At 39.9% G+C, this 17,027-nt stretch overlaps 1 protein-coding gene across 1 annotated transcript in view; it reads left to right on the top strand.

The window, feature by feature from the left end:
• The window catches only part of KCNMB2 (potassium calcium-activated channel subfamily M regulatory beta subunit 2), a 262,400-nt gene extending 254,511 nt beyond the window's left edge, over positions 1-7,889 (top strand). The window contains exon 5 of the mRNA XM_032298537.1: positions 6,125-7,889. Coding sequence (XP_032154428.1) covers positions 6,125-6,409 — 285 coding nt within the window. The 3' untranslated portion in view covers positions 6,410-7,889. The remainder of the gene's footprint in view (positions 1-6,124) is intronic.
• Positions 7,890-17,027: the final 9,138 nt, after the last annotated feature.

Here is a 17,027-nt window from a genome sequence, read left to right as displayed (position 1 = left end):
AGGAAGACCTAAAAATGCTGGATGTTTATTTTTTCTATCTAAACTACATTTTTCCAACTAAGTTATATCTCACTTAGTAAAATTTTGTTTATTGAAATATATTCTATATGTTCAAAATCAGTGACATGAAAATATTCTCCAAGCACATGATAAAATCATAAGATAACTAAATCTTCATTCTAAATTCACACCTGGCTAAGAAACATACTCATGGCCATCGTTTGAGCCACAGAAACCAAAACCTAGACTCCTAGTGTAGAATTCAGCATAATGCAAAGATCCTGAGACAAAAAGGCCAGAGACAGGAGATCAGTGCCATTCAACAGGACTGCCTCTGCAAAAACCATGCAATTAGTAATTTTGCTTTTCTTAGAGACTTCAGAGTTTAGTTTGTGATGCTTGATTGAAGACTTTCAGCAGATCATGTGGACAAATGTGAAATTCCAATAGAAAAACATGTTAATGAAAAGTTATTGAGGTTTTACACATATTCATCATTTAATCCTGACACACACACACACAAATCTGCCATGAAGGCTCTATTTACCTCGTTATATAGATTTAAAACATTGATTCTGAGAGGCCACATCACTTGCCTACAGCCACACAGTAAACAGATCTCCTGAACACAAGTTAGGAGCTTGTTATATGCTGATACATTCCTGATCACCAAAGGACCTATCAATAATAAAAGTAGATGACTGATTGACATACAGTTGAATTTTCATTTTCAGGGGCAGTTAACAGTCTAGTGACAGTTGGTTTGCGTGTGTGTTAAAAAATGACAAGATGAGAAAAAGCTAAAAACAGCAGGGCAGCAGAACACCTTTCCTCCACTGGTGTCTGCCTGTTGCACGTGTTTGTACCACTGGCCCTGAAGTCCCACTATCAATCAAGTGTGAGCCAAACCTCATCCGTCCAGCCCACATGCACTCTATGAAAGCCCAAAGGCTTTCAATTCCACTAGCAGCTCCTGCGTTACAGTTCTGCCAGATGGTCTCAATGGTAGTTTATACGAAGAAGCCTACCTACTGACAGAATTATTGCTATTTGGCTGACAGATGTGTCTTTAAAAATATATATTTTTAAATTGAATCAATTCACAAAAGCATAAGAAAAGGAAAAACTTCACTTTCAATGGAATGCCATTTTTACTGAGATCATTTCAATGACTTGGCACTGTTCACCACTGAAATTTCTTCTATAAACTATCTTGGCACGAAAATATACAGATACCTGAAGCATTCATAATCTAAATTGGCTTGGTTTAAATTCAACCAGAAATGGCTTGTCTGTCATTTTTTAAATGCTTTGGTTCAACAAATATTTCTAAAAATGTTAAAGAAATGATCATGGCATCTTTAAAAATGTCCATCTTTGAAGGACAAAAATGAAGATATTCCCACACCTAACACCCTTTCGATCCAGAGGCATCTGGATCAAATTCATGATGGAAAATTCACTTCGTGGTAGTCAAAAGCCAGTTTCACGCTAAATTATAACTGATTGAAACATCTGCTTCCTTGGAGAAACTGTCAGCCCCTGAATGCCTTGCTAGTACAAGAGGGTTCTCTGCTCTCCTCACCTATACAAATGTATTCACATTTATTCTTAGCTGGTTAGATTTTAAGGTGTCAACCAGAGCTTGCTACAAGAATATCACATTAAACATGGTTTATGATAAATACAGCATGCTCATCCTCCACTCTTAACTAGTCAAAGAACTTTCCTGCTATCTATAGTCAAATAATTCAATGATTACAGCTCAGCAAAAAGAGCAAGGTGCCTGCAGGCCCACTAATAAAGTCAGGGAAAAGAGTAATCCAGATAAACTTCATTAGCTAAAACTCTTTGTTTTTTAAATATTTTGTTCCTGGGAAATCTGGTCTAAATTTTTCTGAAATTTCAGGCTTCTACCCCAAAACTTATATCACTGTACATCAAAGTTAACCTTATCTGTGTCTCTGCATACAGTTGTGGAGGTTGCACATTGCGCAGAGTACCAATCACATTGGAAAAGTCATATATGTGAATACTTACAGTCACAATTTGTAAATTGGTAAATGACAGCAAGATGTGGGTTTCATAAATAAAATCAGTTTATTATGATAATTTTCCAACTAAAAATAACAATGTTTTGGAAAAGGAGCATAGTGCTTCCACTCACACTAAAACACTGTACAGATAAGCAGTGATTCTGACAGAAACCAATTTAATTCTGATAAATCAGATAAATTAATCATTTGATAACATATATATAAAACAAGGGGCAGGAAAGTAAAAGGTCTATTGAAAGGTTCTTACCAACAGAGAATAGAGTTAACCAAAAACCCAAACATCTCCCAGAAAAGTGATTTAAATCACTTTTTTCCAAGCTAAAAAAAAGCCTCATTATCCTATCAGTTTTGTCACAGCACATGTACAAACCAAGGAAAATAGGTTACAGGGATTTCCTCAGAGATAGCTTTTTTAATTAAAAAAAATATGCCCAACTATATCTAACATAAAGAAAAAGAAAAACTACAAAAAAAGTTATTTAATTCCATCTGTATCTAGATAAGAAATAGGAGAAAGGGAAGGACAAAAATAAAGGTTTGGGGTTTTTTTATATAAATAAAGGAAGAGGAACAGAGAGAAAGATTTAAAGCCAGGTGGGGGCTAAAGGAAGGGCAAGGAAGGAAAGGAGAGATACCACAGAATGAAAAATCCAAAGATTTAAGTGTGTATTAGTCTGTTTTCACACTGTTATAAAGAATAATTGAGACTGGGTAATTTGTAAAGGAAAAAGGTTGCATTGACTCACAGTTCCACATGGCTGGGGAGGCCTCGGGAATCTTACAATCGTGGTGGAAGGGGAAGGAAGGAAGACACATCTTCTCTTAGTGGCAGGAGAGAGAGAGCACGAGGGGGGAGCTGCCAAACGCTTTTTTTGTCTTTGAGGCGGAGTTTCACTCTGTTGTGAGGCTGGAGTGCAGTGATGCAATCTCAGCTCACTGCAGCCTCCGCCTCCCAGGTTCAAGTAATTCTTCTGTCTTAGCCTCCTGAGTAGCTGGGACTACAGGTACATGCCACCATGCCCAGCTAATTTTTGTATTTTTAGTAGAGAATAATGGGGTTTCAGCATGTTGGCCGGGATGGTCTCGATCTCTGGACCTCGTGATCCACCTGCCTCAGCCTTCCAAAGTGCTGGGATTACCGGCGTGAGCCACCGCACCTGGCCTAAACACTTTTAAACTATAATATCTCAGGAAAACAGCATGGGGAAACCGCCTCCATGATCCAGTCCCCTCCCACCAGGTCCCTCCCTGACACATGGGAATTACAATTTGAGATGAGACTTGGGTGGAGACACAGAGCCAAACCATATCATTCTGCCCCTGACTCTTCCCAAATCTCATGTTCTCTATATATTTCAAAACCCAATCATGCCTTCCCAATGGTCTCCCAAAGCCTTAACTCATTCCAGCATTAATTCAAAAGTCCAAGTTCAAAGTCTCATCTGAGACAAAGCAAATCCTTTCTATCTATGAGCCCATAAATCAAAAGCAAGTCAGTTACTTCCAAGATACAATGGGGATACAGGCATTGGGTAAATGCACTCATTCCAAATGGGAGAAATTGGTTAAAACAAAGGGACCACAGGCCCCATCCAAGTCCAAAACCTGGCCAGGCAATCAATGAATCTTAAAGTTCCAAAATAATCTCCTTTTACTCCATGTCTCATATCCAGGGCACACTGATGCAAGAGGTGGGTTCCCAAGGCTTGGGCAGCTTCACCTTGTGGTTCTGCAGGGTACAGCCCCTGCAGCTGCTTTCACAGGCTGGCTCTGAGTGCCTGCAGCTTTCCCAGGCACACAGTGCAAGCTGTCCATGGAACTACACGTCTGGAGTCAGCAGCCCTCTTCTCACAGCTCCACTAGGCAGTGCCTCAGTAGAGTCTCTGTATGGGGGCTCCAACCACACATTTCCTGTCGACACTACCCTAGCAGAGGCTCACCATGAGAGCTCCTCCCCTGCATCAGAATTCTGCCTGGACACCCAGGCATTTCTGCATACCCTGTGAAATCTAGGTGGAAGTTCCAAAACTTTAACTCTTGTCTTTTGCGCACCTGCAGGCCCAACAACACCTGGAAGGTGCCAAGGCTTGGGGCATGCTTCTCTAAAGCAATGGCCTCAGAAGCAATGACCTTTGAGTTGTACCTTGACCCCTTATAGCCACAGCTAGCATGGCTGGACAGCAGGGCACCAAGTCGCAAGGCTGCACAGGGCAGCAGGGCCATAGGCTATTTTTCCTTCCCATGCCTCCAGGCCTATGATGGGAGGGGCTGCCACAAAAATCTCTGACATGATGTGGAGACATTTTCCCCATTGTCTTGGCTATTAACATTCAACTCCTCATTACTTTTGCCAATTTCTGCAGGAGGCTTGAATTTCTACCCAGAAAATGGGTTTTTCTTTTCTACCATTGGTCAGACTGCACATTTTCCAAATCTTTATGCTTTTAAACATAAGCTCCAATTTCAAAGCATCTCTTTGTGAATACGTATAACTGTACATTGCAAGAAAAGCCAGGTAACTTTTTGAGTACTTTGCTGCTTAGAAATTTCTTCTATCTGCTACCCTAATCATCTCTCTCAAGTTCAAAGTTCCACAGATTTCTAGAGCTGGAGGAAAATGCTACCAATCTCTTCACTAAAGCATTGCAAACACAACCTTTGCTTCGGTTCCCAATGAGTTTCTCAACTACATCTGAGACTACCTCAGTCTGGACTTCTTTGTCCATATTATTATCAGCATTTTGGTCAAAACCATTCAACAAATCTCTAGGAAATTCCAAACTTTCCCAAATCTTCCTGTCTTCTTCTGAGTCCTCCAAACTGTTTCAACCTCTGCCTGTTACCCAGTTCCAAAGTTGTTTCTGTATTTTCAGTTTATCTTTATAGCAATACCCCATTGTCTTGGTACCAATTATCTGTATTAGTCTATTTTCACATGGCTATAAAGATACTACCTGAAACTGGGTAATTTATAAGGAAAAAAGGTTTAATTAACTCACAGTTCTGAATGGCTGGGCAAACTCCAGGGAACTTACAATCATGGCAGAAAATGAAGGAGAATAAGGCACATCTTCTCATGGCAGCAAGCAAGAGCAAGAATGCAAGGGAGGAACTGCCAAACAGTTTTAAACCATCAGATCTCGTGAGAACTCACTCACTATCATGAGAACAGCATGGGGGAAGCTGCTCCCCTGATCCAATCTCCTCCCACCAGGCCCCTCTCCTGACCCATGGGATTACAATTCAAGTGAGATTTGGGTGGAGACACAGAGCCAAACCATATCAAAGTGTGCAGAAATAAAGAGAGGAGAGACGTGTAAAAGAGATACCCAAAGAAAAGAGAGGTGAAAAGATCAAAAGAAAGGTAGTGTAAGTTCTTAGGTGAGCGGTGATTAAAGAACAAACTGATTCGGTTCTGCTTTATTCTCCCTTGGCTTATAGGAAAAGCTGCTTTGGCATGTTAAATGCATCCGACCCACTCATCTCAGCTTTTTAGCTATTCAATATTCCCACACACTATGAGATTTCTTTTTCAGTAATTCAACAGAAGTGTAGCTGTTTTCTTCTGACAGTTGCAAGGTAACCAAATAAAATGAAGTCAAGACAAAAAGATAAGAGTAAACTACCTTCCCTGCGAGAACTGGAAGGTTTGATGTTATGCGGACAGATGTGGACAAACAAAAAAGATGGCAGAGTTGACATTCTGATTCCATAAAGAAGTATGTTCAATAGAGGATATTTAAAACCTATCACACCTAGCTATGGCAGAAAGAATCCACTGAGTCATTTAATTTATTTTATGTATGCAACATGGAATGATTAAATCAAGATAATAGTATATCTGTCATTTTGTTTCAGTCATATAAGTGAGCAATCAAGGGACAGCTTGGTCAGATGCCTTAGAACGTTGTTTTAACCAATTTGTTATTTATTAGTATTTCCGAAGGCACCAGCTTGAATATGAAAAGAATAACCACCATGGTCATTCCACAGCTCACTAATTTGGACACAATACTCCTCACCCTCTTCGAGTCTGAACTATTAACAGTTTATCTCATTCTCTGCAGTGCTCCTATATACCTAAGTGTGGAAAAAACTTTGAAGAATCCATGTCCCTGGTGAATGTTGTCATGGAAAATTTCAGGAAGTACCAACACTTCTCCTGCTATTCTGACCCAGAAGGAAACCAGAAGAGCGTCATCCTAACCAAACTCTACAGTTCCAACGTGCTGTTCCATTCGCTCTTCTGGCCCACCTGTATGATGGCTGGGGGCGTGGCAATTGTCGCCATGGTGAAACTTACACAGTACCTCTCCCTGCTCTGTGAGAGGCTCCAGCGGATCAATAGATAAATGCAAAAGTGGATAAAATAATTTTTGTTAAAGCTCAAATACTGTTTTCTTTCATTCTTCACCAAAGAACCTTAAGTTTGTAATGTGCAGTCTGTTATGAGCTCCCTAATATATTCTTGTACGTAGAGCAATAATGCAAAAGCTGTTCTATATGCAAACATGATGTCTTTATTATTCAGGAGAAGAAATAACTGTTTTGTGTCAGTTGGTGGTTTCCATAATCTTATTTCTGTGCTGGAACTAGTACTTTCTTCTCTCAGTCCACCAAAATAAGGCTCAGTTATTCATCTGCCAAGCTTTGTGAAGGAATGTAGGTGACATCAATGTGATAAAGTCTGTGTTCTGAGTTGTCAGATCTCTTGAAGACAATATTTTCATCACTCATCGTTTACTAAAGCTACAGCCAAAAATATTTTTTCTTTTCTTGTTCTAAGCTGAGCCCTATAGCAAGTGAAGGGACCATATTTCCTAATTAAAGGAAGTTAGGTGCTTTCCTTGTATTTTTTACCATATCACTGTAAAGAAGAGGAGAAACCCAGCCAGCTACTTTTTTCCATCACTTTTTATTTATAACTTTAGATTTTTAAAACTAATTTCCAAAATATAAGCTGTTTTCATTAGCCAATTCTATAATATCTTCCCGTGATTTATGTAGAAAATGAACAGACCTCTTTTCCATTTAAGACCCTGCTACTGTGTGAAGAGATGATACTTACAAGGAGTGTCATTACCTATGAGCTGACTGAATCTTGGTAGGTGCTCCATTACAATCCAGAAAAGTCTGTGTTACTGATATTTGTGTGGAAATATTTATTTCATTTCAATTTAACTGTTAGATGGTAAAATTAAGATGCTACTTGCTGGTAAAAATTGGTGGACTGGTTTCAATGGGTAAATCTGTTGTGGCAAATTAACGTGTTGGAATATTGCTCTTTGGGAGTTTATGTTTATGAATGTGTAGTATCTTCTTCTGACAACTGTTCCCTACTGGGATTTTAAAGCTATGTGCACAGAATATTTGTCTCTTCTACATGTTTTATTTTTCTATTTACGATTCCCTTTTTGTTGGTATATTTTATACACTGAACAGATCTTTTTTCTAACACATATTTGAACTGAATAACAGACATAAAGCCTTCGTTCACATTGCTATTTACTTACTGTGTCTGGGGGAAAATAGGTGGGATTGACTTCAAATAAAAACATTCCATCTTTCATTTAACATCAACAGCAAAAGAAGAAAACAAACATCTATCTTTCTCATCTATATTTAAGTACCTTTTTGTAATGTAGTATCAAAGTTTTTTAGGTATTGCGAAATTTTACAAATCACTTGTGGAATGAATGGTAAAACTAATCTGATGAAGTGGAAAATTATTCTGCAATATTGTAATTCATAGTTTGACTTTTCATAAGCAAATAAATCTCTAGGATGTAATCAGGACTTCAAATGTGTAATTAAAATTTTTTTTTAAATCTAGTAAATTGCAAGATTTGAATACTTCTTGCATTCTGAGCTGACAAGCCTATGGTAGTCCAAAAATTGGTATTTCACTATCTTTAAAGGTATTTTGAGTGATTACAAAGAAAGTTTCTTAACATCCAAACACATACATATAACGTTGTGACCATCTGAAAATAGGATGAAAAAGTCTTTTATTTCTACTCCACTTAAATAATATAATTCTGAAGATACTAAAGAAATATTTGAGACTATAGAGCTGAAAATGTGCCGTCTTTAATGTTCCTTAGGCTTCCCTTTGAGCGATCCAACAGTGAAATATATGAGAGTAAAATTATCAGATGGATTATTTTTACTTAACTCTGAATTTTTATTAAAAATTTCCAAATAATGTTTAAGACAACAATGTAGAAATTTTTAAATAATGACACCAAAAGGAGATTAACTGGTGCCTTCTAGAATCCCAGTACAGCAACAGCCCCTTCAAATAATTTAGGTGTATACACAATTAATGCTCATTATTAAAGGAGAAAGATCTAGGACTAATAATATTGTTTTAAATGCTTTGCACATGTCAACTAATTTAATCATTTAACAACCCTATTGGAGGAGGTATTATTATCTCATCCTCCAGATGAAAATGCTGAAGCTAGGAGTTGTTAAATAATTTCCCCATGTACTAAGATGGTGAAGAGCTAAGAGAATAGTTTGTAGCTTTCCTGCTATGGTGGCCATTTCCATGACTTTGGAATCTTTTAGATAACACTGGGGGATGCTGAGGCTTGGGGAAAGATCATAGCAGAGAAGAGCATGGAACTGAAAGTCAAAGGCTTCACTGGAGATAAGGTGACTGGATGACTTTAAAGTTCTCAGTTAGTCTCTTGGCTTCCTTGTCTGTAAAATTAGGAGGTGAGTTCAGCTGATCACCAAGTTCCCTTTTCACGCTCATGGTCTGTCCCAGGCACGTGGAAGGAGGAATGAATACAATTTGCTAACTTCAGAGCTCAGGTTTGATTCTCAAACAGAATCTGTTCATATCCATCTGTGGATTAAAAAACCCTCTTTCCTTTGATATTCCCAGTAAGTGTTTCCTTGTTAAGTCCTAAGGCTGTATTTCCATCAGCTAGAAGCAGAGCCCTGATCTCCATATTATTCAACAAGCATGACTTCCCCAAATGGTATAAACGTCCACACTTCCAAATCACTTCCATTATCCAATTGGCACATGCCATCTAAATCTTTATTGATTTCAGATTCTCTGAGTTGCAATTGTATTAAAACCCAGAAATGGCAAATGCACCAATGATTGCTTTCAAATAGCTATAATAAAATATGTGATTCTGTAGAAAGCTACTGGCGAAACGCTAGCTGATGGTAATGACAGCGTAGCAATCATAAAATGCCTCTTATGTGGACCACGTGACATTTAGGGTTCCAGCAGGCTACCCTTTCCCATTGCTGTGAATGACCAAAAAATGACTATGTATGGCATTTATAAAACAAGCATTATTTTCAGTATGTCAAGCCATAAATTTCTTACCACGTTTCTGTGGGTAAAATATCTTAACACTGTAATCATTCCACTGGCATTTAAAGTGAGGCCAGCAGCATAGCAAAACAATATGAGGAATTGATTCAAGTGAGTTAAAACAATCATTTTAAAGGAATGGTTTGTTATAACACAAGAATAGCTAAATTCCCTTCTCCTCCACCAAAGCACTGAAATGAACAGTGTTCAAGCAAGTGAGGGGTTCTCACTGTCCACATAAGGGAGAAAGGGTGACTGAAGGTAGACTGTTCCTTCTCTTAACTTCCGCTCTTTTCTCTCTCCCTTGTAAAATACTTTAGGAAGATCAGTCACAGCTCTGCAATAACCACTTCGACGTATGGGCCATATGGGAAAGTAGACTGGGGAAATAGTTTCAGGATCCCTCTGAAAAGTTTGTCAGCAGGATGTGCATGGCAGGACTGAACAAATAACTTCTGTACTGAATCTGTTCTGCCCTTCCATATTCGAAGTAACTGTAAGAAATAATACAAAGTATACAACACTGCCTTCTATTTAAGAATGCCTTTGTAACCTACTAGAAGGGTCACCAAACACACATGAAATAAAAAGTAGAGAAAAACAGTTAGGTATCTAATCCACATGGCTGGAGATAATATTTACAAAGTATTGGTATGGGGCTTAAATGGCTAACGTATGTAAATAACAAGCATTGTATAAAGCACTTAATAGGCTTAACAGAAATGATAGTAGTTACGGTAATTAATAATAAATGTGCACACGGTATGAGTATACCCACTAGCAGTAATAGTCTCTTGAAGCTAGAGTAGCTCTCAAATGTCTTTTTGCCCAAAACACACATCAATAAATAAATCCTTTCTATAAGATCCTAAGCAGGAATTATCTAGCAATAGAAATGGTTACTACCTGAATCCTGTCAGTGATGAGTTAGGTCACCACTTCATGCTAAAATGTTTTCCTTATAACAAGTTGAAATCTGCCTCCCTGTAATATCTACCCACCAAATCTACACAAAAGAAAATCAATACTCCTGCATAGACTTATTTTATTAGTGTTACTTTATTGAAATGGAGGAGGGGATGGGGAAGAGCAACTTCCATTTGTTTCAAACATAAGACCATAAAAAATAGCCCATTCCGATGGAATTATGACATAAAGGGAAACTGATGAAGGATATCAATTTTAAAAGGTTGAGAATATATCCATTAGACCCAAATGTTCATGTATGAATTAAACTGATGAGCTAGCTAAATCCTTCTGAGGCTATGCTAGTTTTAATCATGTACCACCTCTTAAATATGACTTGACCTTCTGAAAAATAACACTGCTGAAACTCTACATTACATTCTAATTCAACTTAACGACAGCCAGATTCAGAATACTTGAGAGCATAGCAATGCTGCTAACAAAATGCTACGATAATTGCCATGGGTTTGTCTTGGCTAAGGTACTATGAATTCTGCAGCGCAATGCCCAGGAATTGGAAGAGAATGTCAGTCTGTGAACTCCAGTTGTGATTTCGTGATAAGTGTTTCATCTAGGTGGAAAAAGAAGTCGTCTTCTCAAATAATATAATCACTTAATTAGGGCTTCCAGAACTGCTCCTCGACCTTAAGACAAATTTAATCTCCAAGCCCTTGCAAGGTGTAGCATGACTTGTTACCAACATAGTATATTAAGAGACCATAAAGAAAGCTTCAAAGTCTTCTCCCTCTACGCAGCTTCACCAACCAGTATATTAGCATCACTAAAACACTACGTACGTGGCAGACTCCACTTCTCTCCATAAAAACCTCTCTTCCCCACCCCCCAGCTTTTTTCCTTCTTTTGACCACATTTCTCATGGCACACCAGCAAAGATCATCTCCAGCAACTAATGTTCACAAAATCCCTATTTCTATAGTTACAGAAGGAGAAAGCCCCAGTATTAATACAAATTGGCATATATAAATTAATTAAATTACTATAAATTGGCAATTAATAAAAACTGGCAAGAGACTAAGTTGCAAGTTCTCTTTGCATCAACTGTCCACTGCTGGGCCCACCAGTGTGGCTCAGAGGATGGCAAACTCCTTTGGGCCAGACTTACAGCAGAACATGAATGCCCACTTCTGTAGTGATGGGCAGGGCATGTGATTAGCTACCAGACTAAGTGGAAGGTCAGGTAATTCCTCAAAGGTGAACTGGCGTGTGAAAAGCACAGAAGAAGGGGTTCTTGGCAGGCAAGAACAGCAGCTGTCCATGACAGGAAATGTGAAGCAAACTCACGCCAGATTCTTGTCCCAAAATCTTCCCCCAGATTTCGGTGAAGGAAGAAAAGAGTCATATATATATATATATATATATATATATATATATATATATATATTTAAAAGGGGGAAGAAATATTTCTGATTTTCACTAAGTGGGAGATGCAGGAATATTTTGATTTTAGCAGAAGACAATAAGTTGCCTTAGAAAAAGATGGCAGGTAACTAAAGGAATTGATTAGTTAATTGAAAAAGATTGCTGAGGAATGGGATGAAAATATTATCAATGTTTCTCATAACTGGCAGGAGATGAAGTTACGAGTGGGAAAAAGGGACGGAACAGTGAATCTCTTTTTTAAAGCAAACACTTGGGTTTTTGAAACTCATCAATAATGGCAAATAAGAAAATGTCTTCACAGAGAAATACTAACCAGAGAATTCACAACTGTTATAATAAGAGTTTATAGGTAAACGAAAACTAGTTTAAGAGAAGGAAAAGGAGTCATGATATATAAGGAACGATTCTGAGTTTTAATAATCTGATTCAAGCAACCATTACTGCTCACCAGATACTAAGGAAATTCTCTGCAGTTTCTTATGGCTGTTGTCCTGGGGTTGAGTAATACCTATTTGCTCTGCACAGATTCAACTGCCCCCTTCCCTGCTTACTTTTGAGCAAATCAACATTCAGGAGCATGAAGAAGCTGAAGGAATGAATTCTCCTTCTCCCTACCTCTTAGGTTTTTTTCCCACCTCGTAACATTTAAGAAAGTAAGTACTCCTTGGACCGTCCAGTGATATTTCCTATCACAGATAAATCAACAGAAAGCGTCACTCACCGGCTGGAGCCCCACCTACTCTCTGCAACACTGTGGCTATTTTGACACCTGAGCATCCATAGCATAACCTCACCTAAAGTCTGCCCAAACCCATCAGCCTCCTCTAGTTGGAGAATCACCAAATCTCAACCCTTTTACACGCTGCATTAAAGTTCTAGCAGTTTCTACCAGGCAGCTGCAAACTCTGACACTTAGTTCCTTCTCATGGTGAGCAAACAAAATGGGCTCTCCCTGTGCCTTCTTGAGCATGACAGAAGTATCATTTTGGAGCAGCTGACAGTGCCGGTCTGTAACCAAAAGCATTCAGCTGCTGTAGCTAACATCTAGCAATACTGAGAAGAAATCAGGGAGTTCAGGCTGGGGACTCACATAAAATATGCCCCTTCCTTTCCAACTGTTGTGACAGATGCAGAATCTGGTGCCAGTTCTACATTTAGGTCCATCTCCAGAAAGTCATGATCAGCTTGGGAATGTCAGCATTCCTAGAAGAAGTGAGTGCTCTGAATATAGCTCAGGTATCTGCCAACGGAAACTGCAGGAGCCGGTCTAGGCTGGCCCGTGAAGGCCACTTGTAACTGATTGGTTTTGTGCTCATACTAACAGGGGCTTTCCCTTTTCCAATTCTCAATTTCTTTGAAAATGTCACGCTATCTGGCTAAATAAATAACCCTTGGAATACAGTCCTCGGGTTCACCCGGCAAACATCCAAGACTGTTTAAAAGATTTCACTTGGTATGTTTGAGAAGCCACATGTCCAAATTATCCAATAATGAAAATACACGACTGTTTCCTCTCTTAAGAAGGAAGTCTTTTCATAGTGGAGTAGCCTCAAAAACTCCTGGCATTAACCACCACACACACTTTACAAAAATCCCATGGAGAACTGGAACAAAGGGCCTCGAAGACCAGGGAAGGCCAGCAATGGACTTTACCTCTGATGTCACGGTCACCCGCGATCTCTGAAAAGCAGCTGCTGGAGAATTACAAGCTACATTCATGCGGTTATTCTCTCCATTTTCATTTCTGTTTTGTGGGAAGCAGTAAGTCAAACCCAGCCCAAACCCTTGCATTTGCAGGCATCAAAGCAAACTAAAAGGCGGAGATTTTTCATTCAACAAGAGACTGCAGACCAGCCTTTATTAAGGAAGACTCACACTCCTAAGAAAAACGAGCAACGTTTTCCTGCCGCAGATGACTTGGATTGTGGAGGGAACTGGCCCGTCAAGTCTGTTTCCCACGTTGACTTACACCTCAGCCGTTCCAAGCCAAGGCCATCCCCCATGCTCCAGTTCCGTCAAGCCTCTGGGCTTCTGCACTTACCATTTCCTCTGCTGCTCACTTCTCCGACCTCCCTTCTTTCCACTTGGCTGAGTCCTACGCATCCTTTAAGGTTTAGCTAAATCTCATCTGCACTGTCCTGACCTCCTGTCTCCAAGCTAGTCGTCTGTGTTCTTTCACAAACACCCTGCTGCCGTGCCGCCAAACTCGCAGTGTGCATTCTTGAAAATGGTACTAATTACATACCCTACTGTATTCGTCTGTTCTCATGCTGCTAATAAAGACATACTCGAGACTGGATAATTTACAAAGGAAAGAGACTTAATTGACTCAGTTCCAAATGCTGGGGAGGCCTCACAATCATGGCAGAAACTGAAGGAAGAGCAGAGGAACATCTTACGTGGCGGCAGGCAAGAGAGCTTGTGCAGGAGAGCTCCCATTCACAAAAACATCTGATCTTGGGCTCATTCACTGCCACGAGAACAGTATGGGGGCAACCACACTATGATTCAATTATCACCACCTGGCCCCACCCTTGACATGGGGATTATTACAATTCAAGATGAGGTTTGGGTGGGGATACATAATGATCATTCTTTTAAGAATGTGCACCAAAAGTTTGGAGACAAAGAGAAAGATGGGCACAGCAAATTTCACAGCAATAAAAGATTCTTAAGACAAGCTTCCTCTCTCCTATAGATTTTCCTAAGATTGGTCCCAGCCTTAACTCTGCCAAATAGACTCTCATACCTAAGGTCAGTCCAGGAAGATCTGAAAGCATCCAAATCAGAGCAACGTGGAGCAGGAGTCCAGAGACTAATGTGGGTTATCATCACCTGCTCCCAGTTCCTTTCAGGGAGGAACCTCTGAGGAGGATTCCCATCCACTCCCCCAGGTGGTGAAAGGAGGGATTTGGTCCCAGGACTGAATCTCATCTAGCAGGTCTCAAATCCCAGAAACTGCCCGTCAACACAGAGGCGTGAGGCTGAGCAAGGGCGCGTCTGAGTTTAGAAACTTCAGAGTGACCCAAAAAGAAAACAAGAGGAACAGGGAGAGCTCAGACGAGCAGTGGGGGACGAACACGCACATTCGATGCCTGTTAACGACGAGGCTGCGTGCAAGAGTGCCAGAGACTGGACCCAAGTTCCTCGTTCTTCCCCAGAAAAGGGTCAAGAAACTGAGCTCCAATGAAACACACATTCTAAGGATGTTCACACTTTCATGCGAGGATTAGCCAGCGTTCGTTCCAACTTCAGGTTAAGGGCACAAACATGAGCTATCGATTCAGAAAGTGAAAATGTTATTTATTCTTTACTTTCGCTCTTCAATTTCTAGCAAACTGAAAAAAAAAGTAAAAAGAAAATTACCTGATACATGGCTAAATGTTATTATATTGGAAACATTTTTATTCTCCTAAAAAGAGAGGATGGCTACAGATGACCAACATTTTCTTCATATGATGAAACACTTTCTGCTCTCACAAAAATAATTTGAATACTCAGAAAGTCTGATGTACTGGGAAAGAGGTCACAGTGTTTCAGAGGTCTACACACACACACACCCCTCTGGAAGAAATGGCTTATTCAAATTTTTCACCAGGCAAGGCACATTCACATCCTAAATGAGTTGCAGTTGCTCTGTTCTAGACACTTGGAAGAGGGTGAAGGTAGGGGATAGAAGTTTCAGAAACTGTTCCTTCTTATAAATAAGTCATGATTGATTACTATCATAATAAATATAGAATAAGCAAACTCTGATGTTCAAAGACAAGGATCAGGATGGTGAGGTTTTTCTGCCTAATAGGAAATCACTAATAGATCCAGACATCGGTATAATTGACTGGAAATTAAATAAAATAGCAAGATGCTAAAAAACACAACAGGGAGTGTCATGGCACAAATCTGGGGCCATTTTTCCCACCCCGCTTAACGTAAGCTTCTAGAAGCAGGAAAGTGAATTGCCAGCCACAGCAGGTGACAAGCCCCTCTCTGCCCTCTGTGGGCTCAAGCTGCCCCTTTCAACTGAGTTCTGGCACTGACTGCCCCAGGAGATGGGACGAGTGCCTGACTTACTTTTACGTATTTGACATTGTCAGGATATTTTCCCCAAATAAATAAAATATGCCACAAATCATGTAATTTTTGTCACAATTTGTCACATAACAAGATCTCTTCTGTAACACTTTTTCAAATGTCAGTGTCACTTCCTGGGCAAATAAGAGAGGGAAGTAGGTTTTCTAACCTCTTGGCCAAACCTGGTTGAATTCCAAGGTGCTCTGTGTCAGGGTCCTTTCCTGACATGACTTATGGGACTATTTGGAGAGTGCTTTCCACAGATCATAAAAGGTGGACGAGGAAAACCTCAGAAAGATTTGCTGTAGGCATTCAGGATGTCCACTGAATACACGTGAGTTATTACAGCCTAAAACTTAATTCTATGTGGCAAGGTTGGATGCTTAGCACATGGTAAAAAATAAGGAAAAGGGACCCAACCATGGTGACAGGTGACTTAGAAATAAATGGACTGAGAAAAATGCCCATATTAGCTGAGCCTCTGAGAATTCACCTGCAAAGGAATCACTCCCTGGGAAAACAGGATTCAGGGTCATCTATGCCTAGCTGCAATCGTTGGGTTAAATGTCCATCCAGTTGTCAGTAAATGGGTGTAAATTACAGAAAAGAACATTACACATCATGATTGGCATACCCAGGTTTCTACAATGCAACATAGATATAAGTGACATGAAGAAAAATACGACAGCTTCTCTTAAAAAGACTCTCTCCTAGAGAATACCTAAATCACGCGACAGAGGCGTGCAGACCTATTTCCAGATGTCACCATGTGGCAGGATGAGAAGAGCACTGGACTTGGAGTCAGCAGATCAGCCTTTATCTCAGCCCTTCCCTCCCCCCGCCAAGGAACCAATATCTCAGCCCTTCCCTCCCCCCGCTAAGGGACCAATATCTCAGCCCTTCCCTCCCGCCGCTAAGGAACCAAGTTTCCTAACTTCTCTCACGTCTCAGCTTTCTCCCTCTCCAGATGACGATGGAAATAGTGTCTTCATCCTCATCCTAGATGATTATTGTGAAAATTGAATGAGATCATGTACCTGAAAATATATACACTGTCCACAGCAAGGATTTTCCTTTTGGAGTCTTCAGGGAACTCCACTCATGCCCAGGGCTTTAATACCTTTAAATACCAAATGATGTCCCCAAATTTGTCCATCTAGTTTTCACCTGCTTCCTAAATCTCAGAGCTC

Source organism: Sapajus apella, unplaced genomic scaffold (assembly GCF_009761245.1).
Source record: "Sapajus apella isolate SASKATOON/1434 unplaced genomic scaffold, GSC_monkey_1.0 scaffold38, whole genome shotgun sequence".
In the NCBI taxonomy this organism is placed as follows: Eukaryota; Metazoa; Chordata; class Mammalia; order Primates; family Cebidae; genus Sapajus; species Sapajus apella.
The sequence above is the reverse complement of the archived record's forward strand: the minus strand, read 5'-3'. Positions and strand labels throughout refer to the sequence as shown.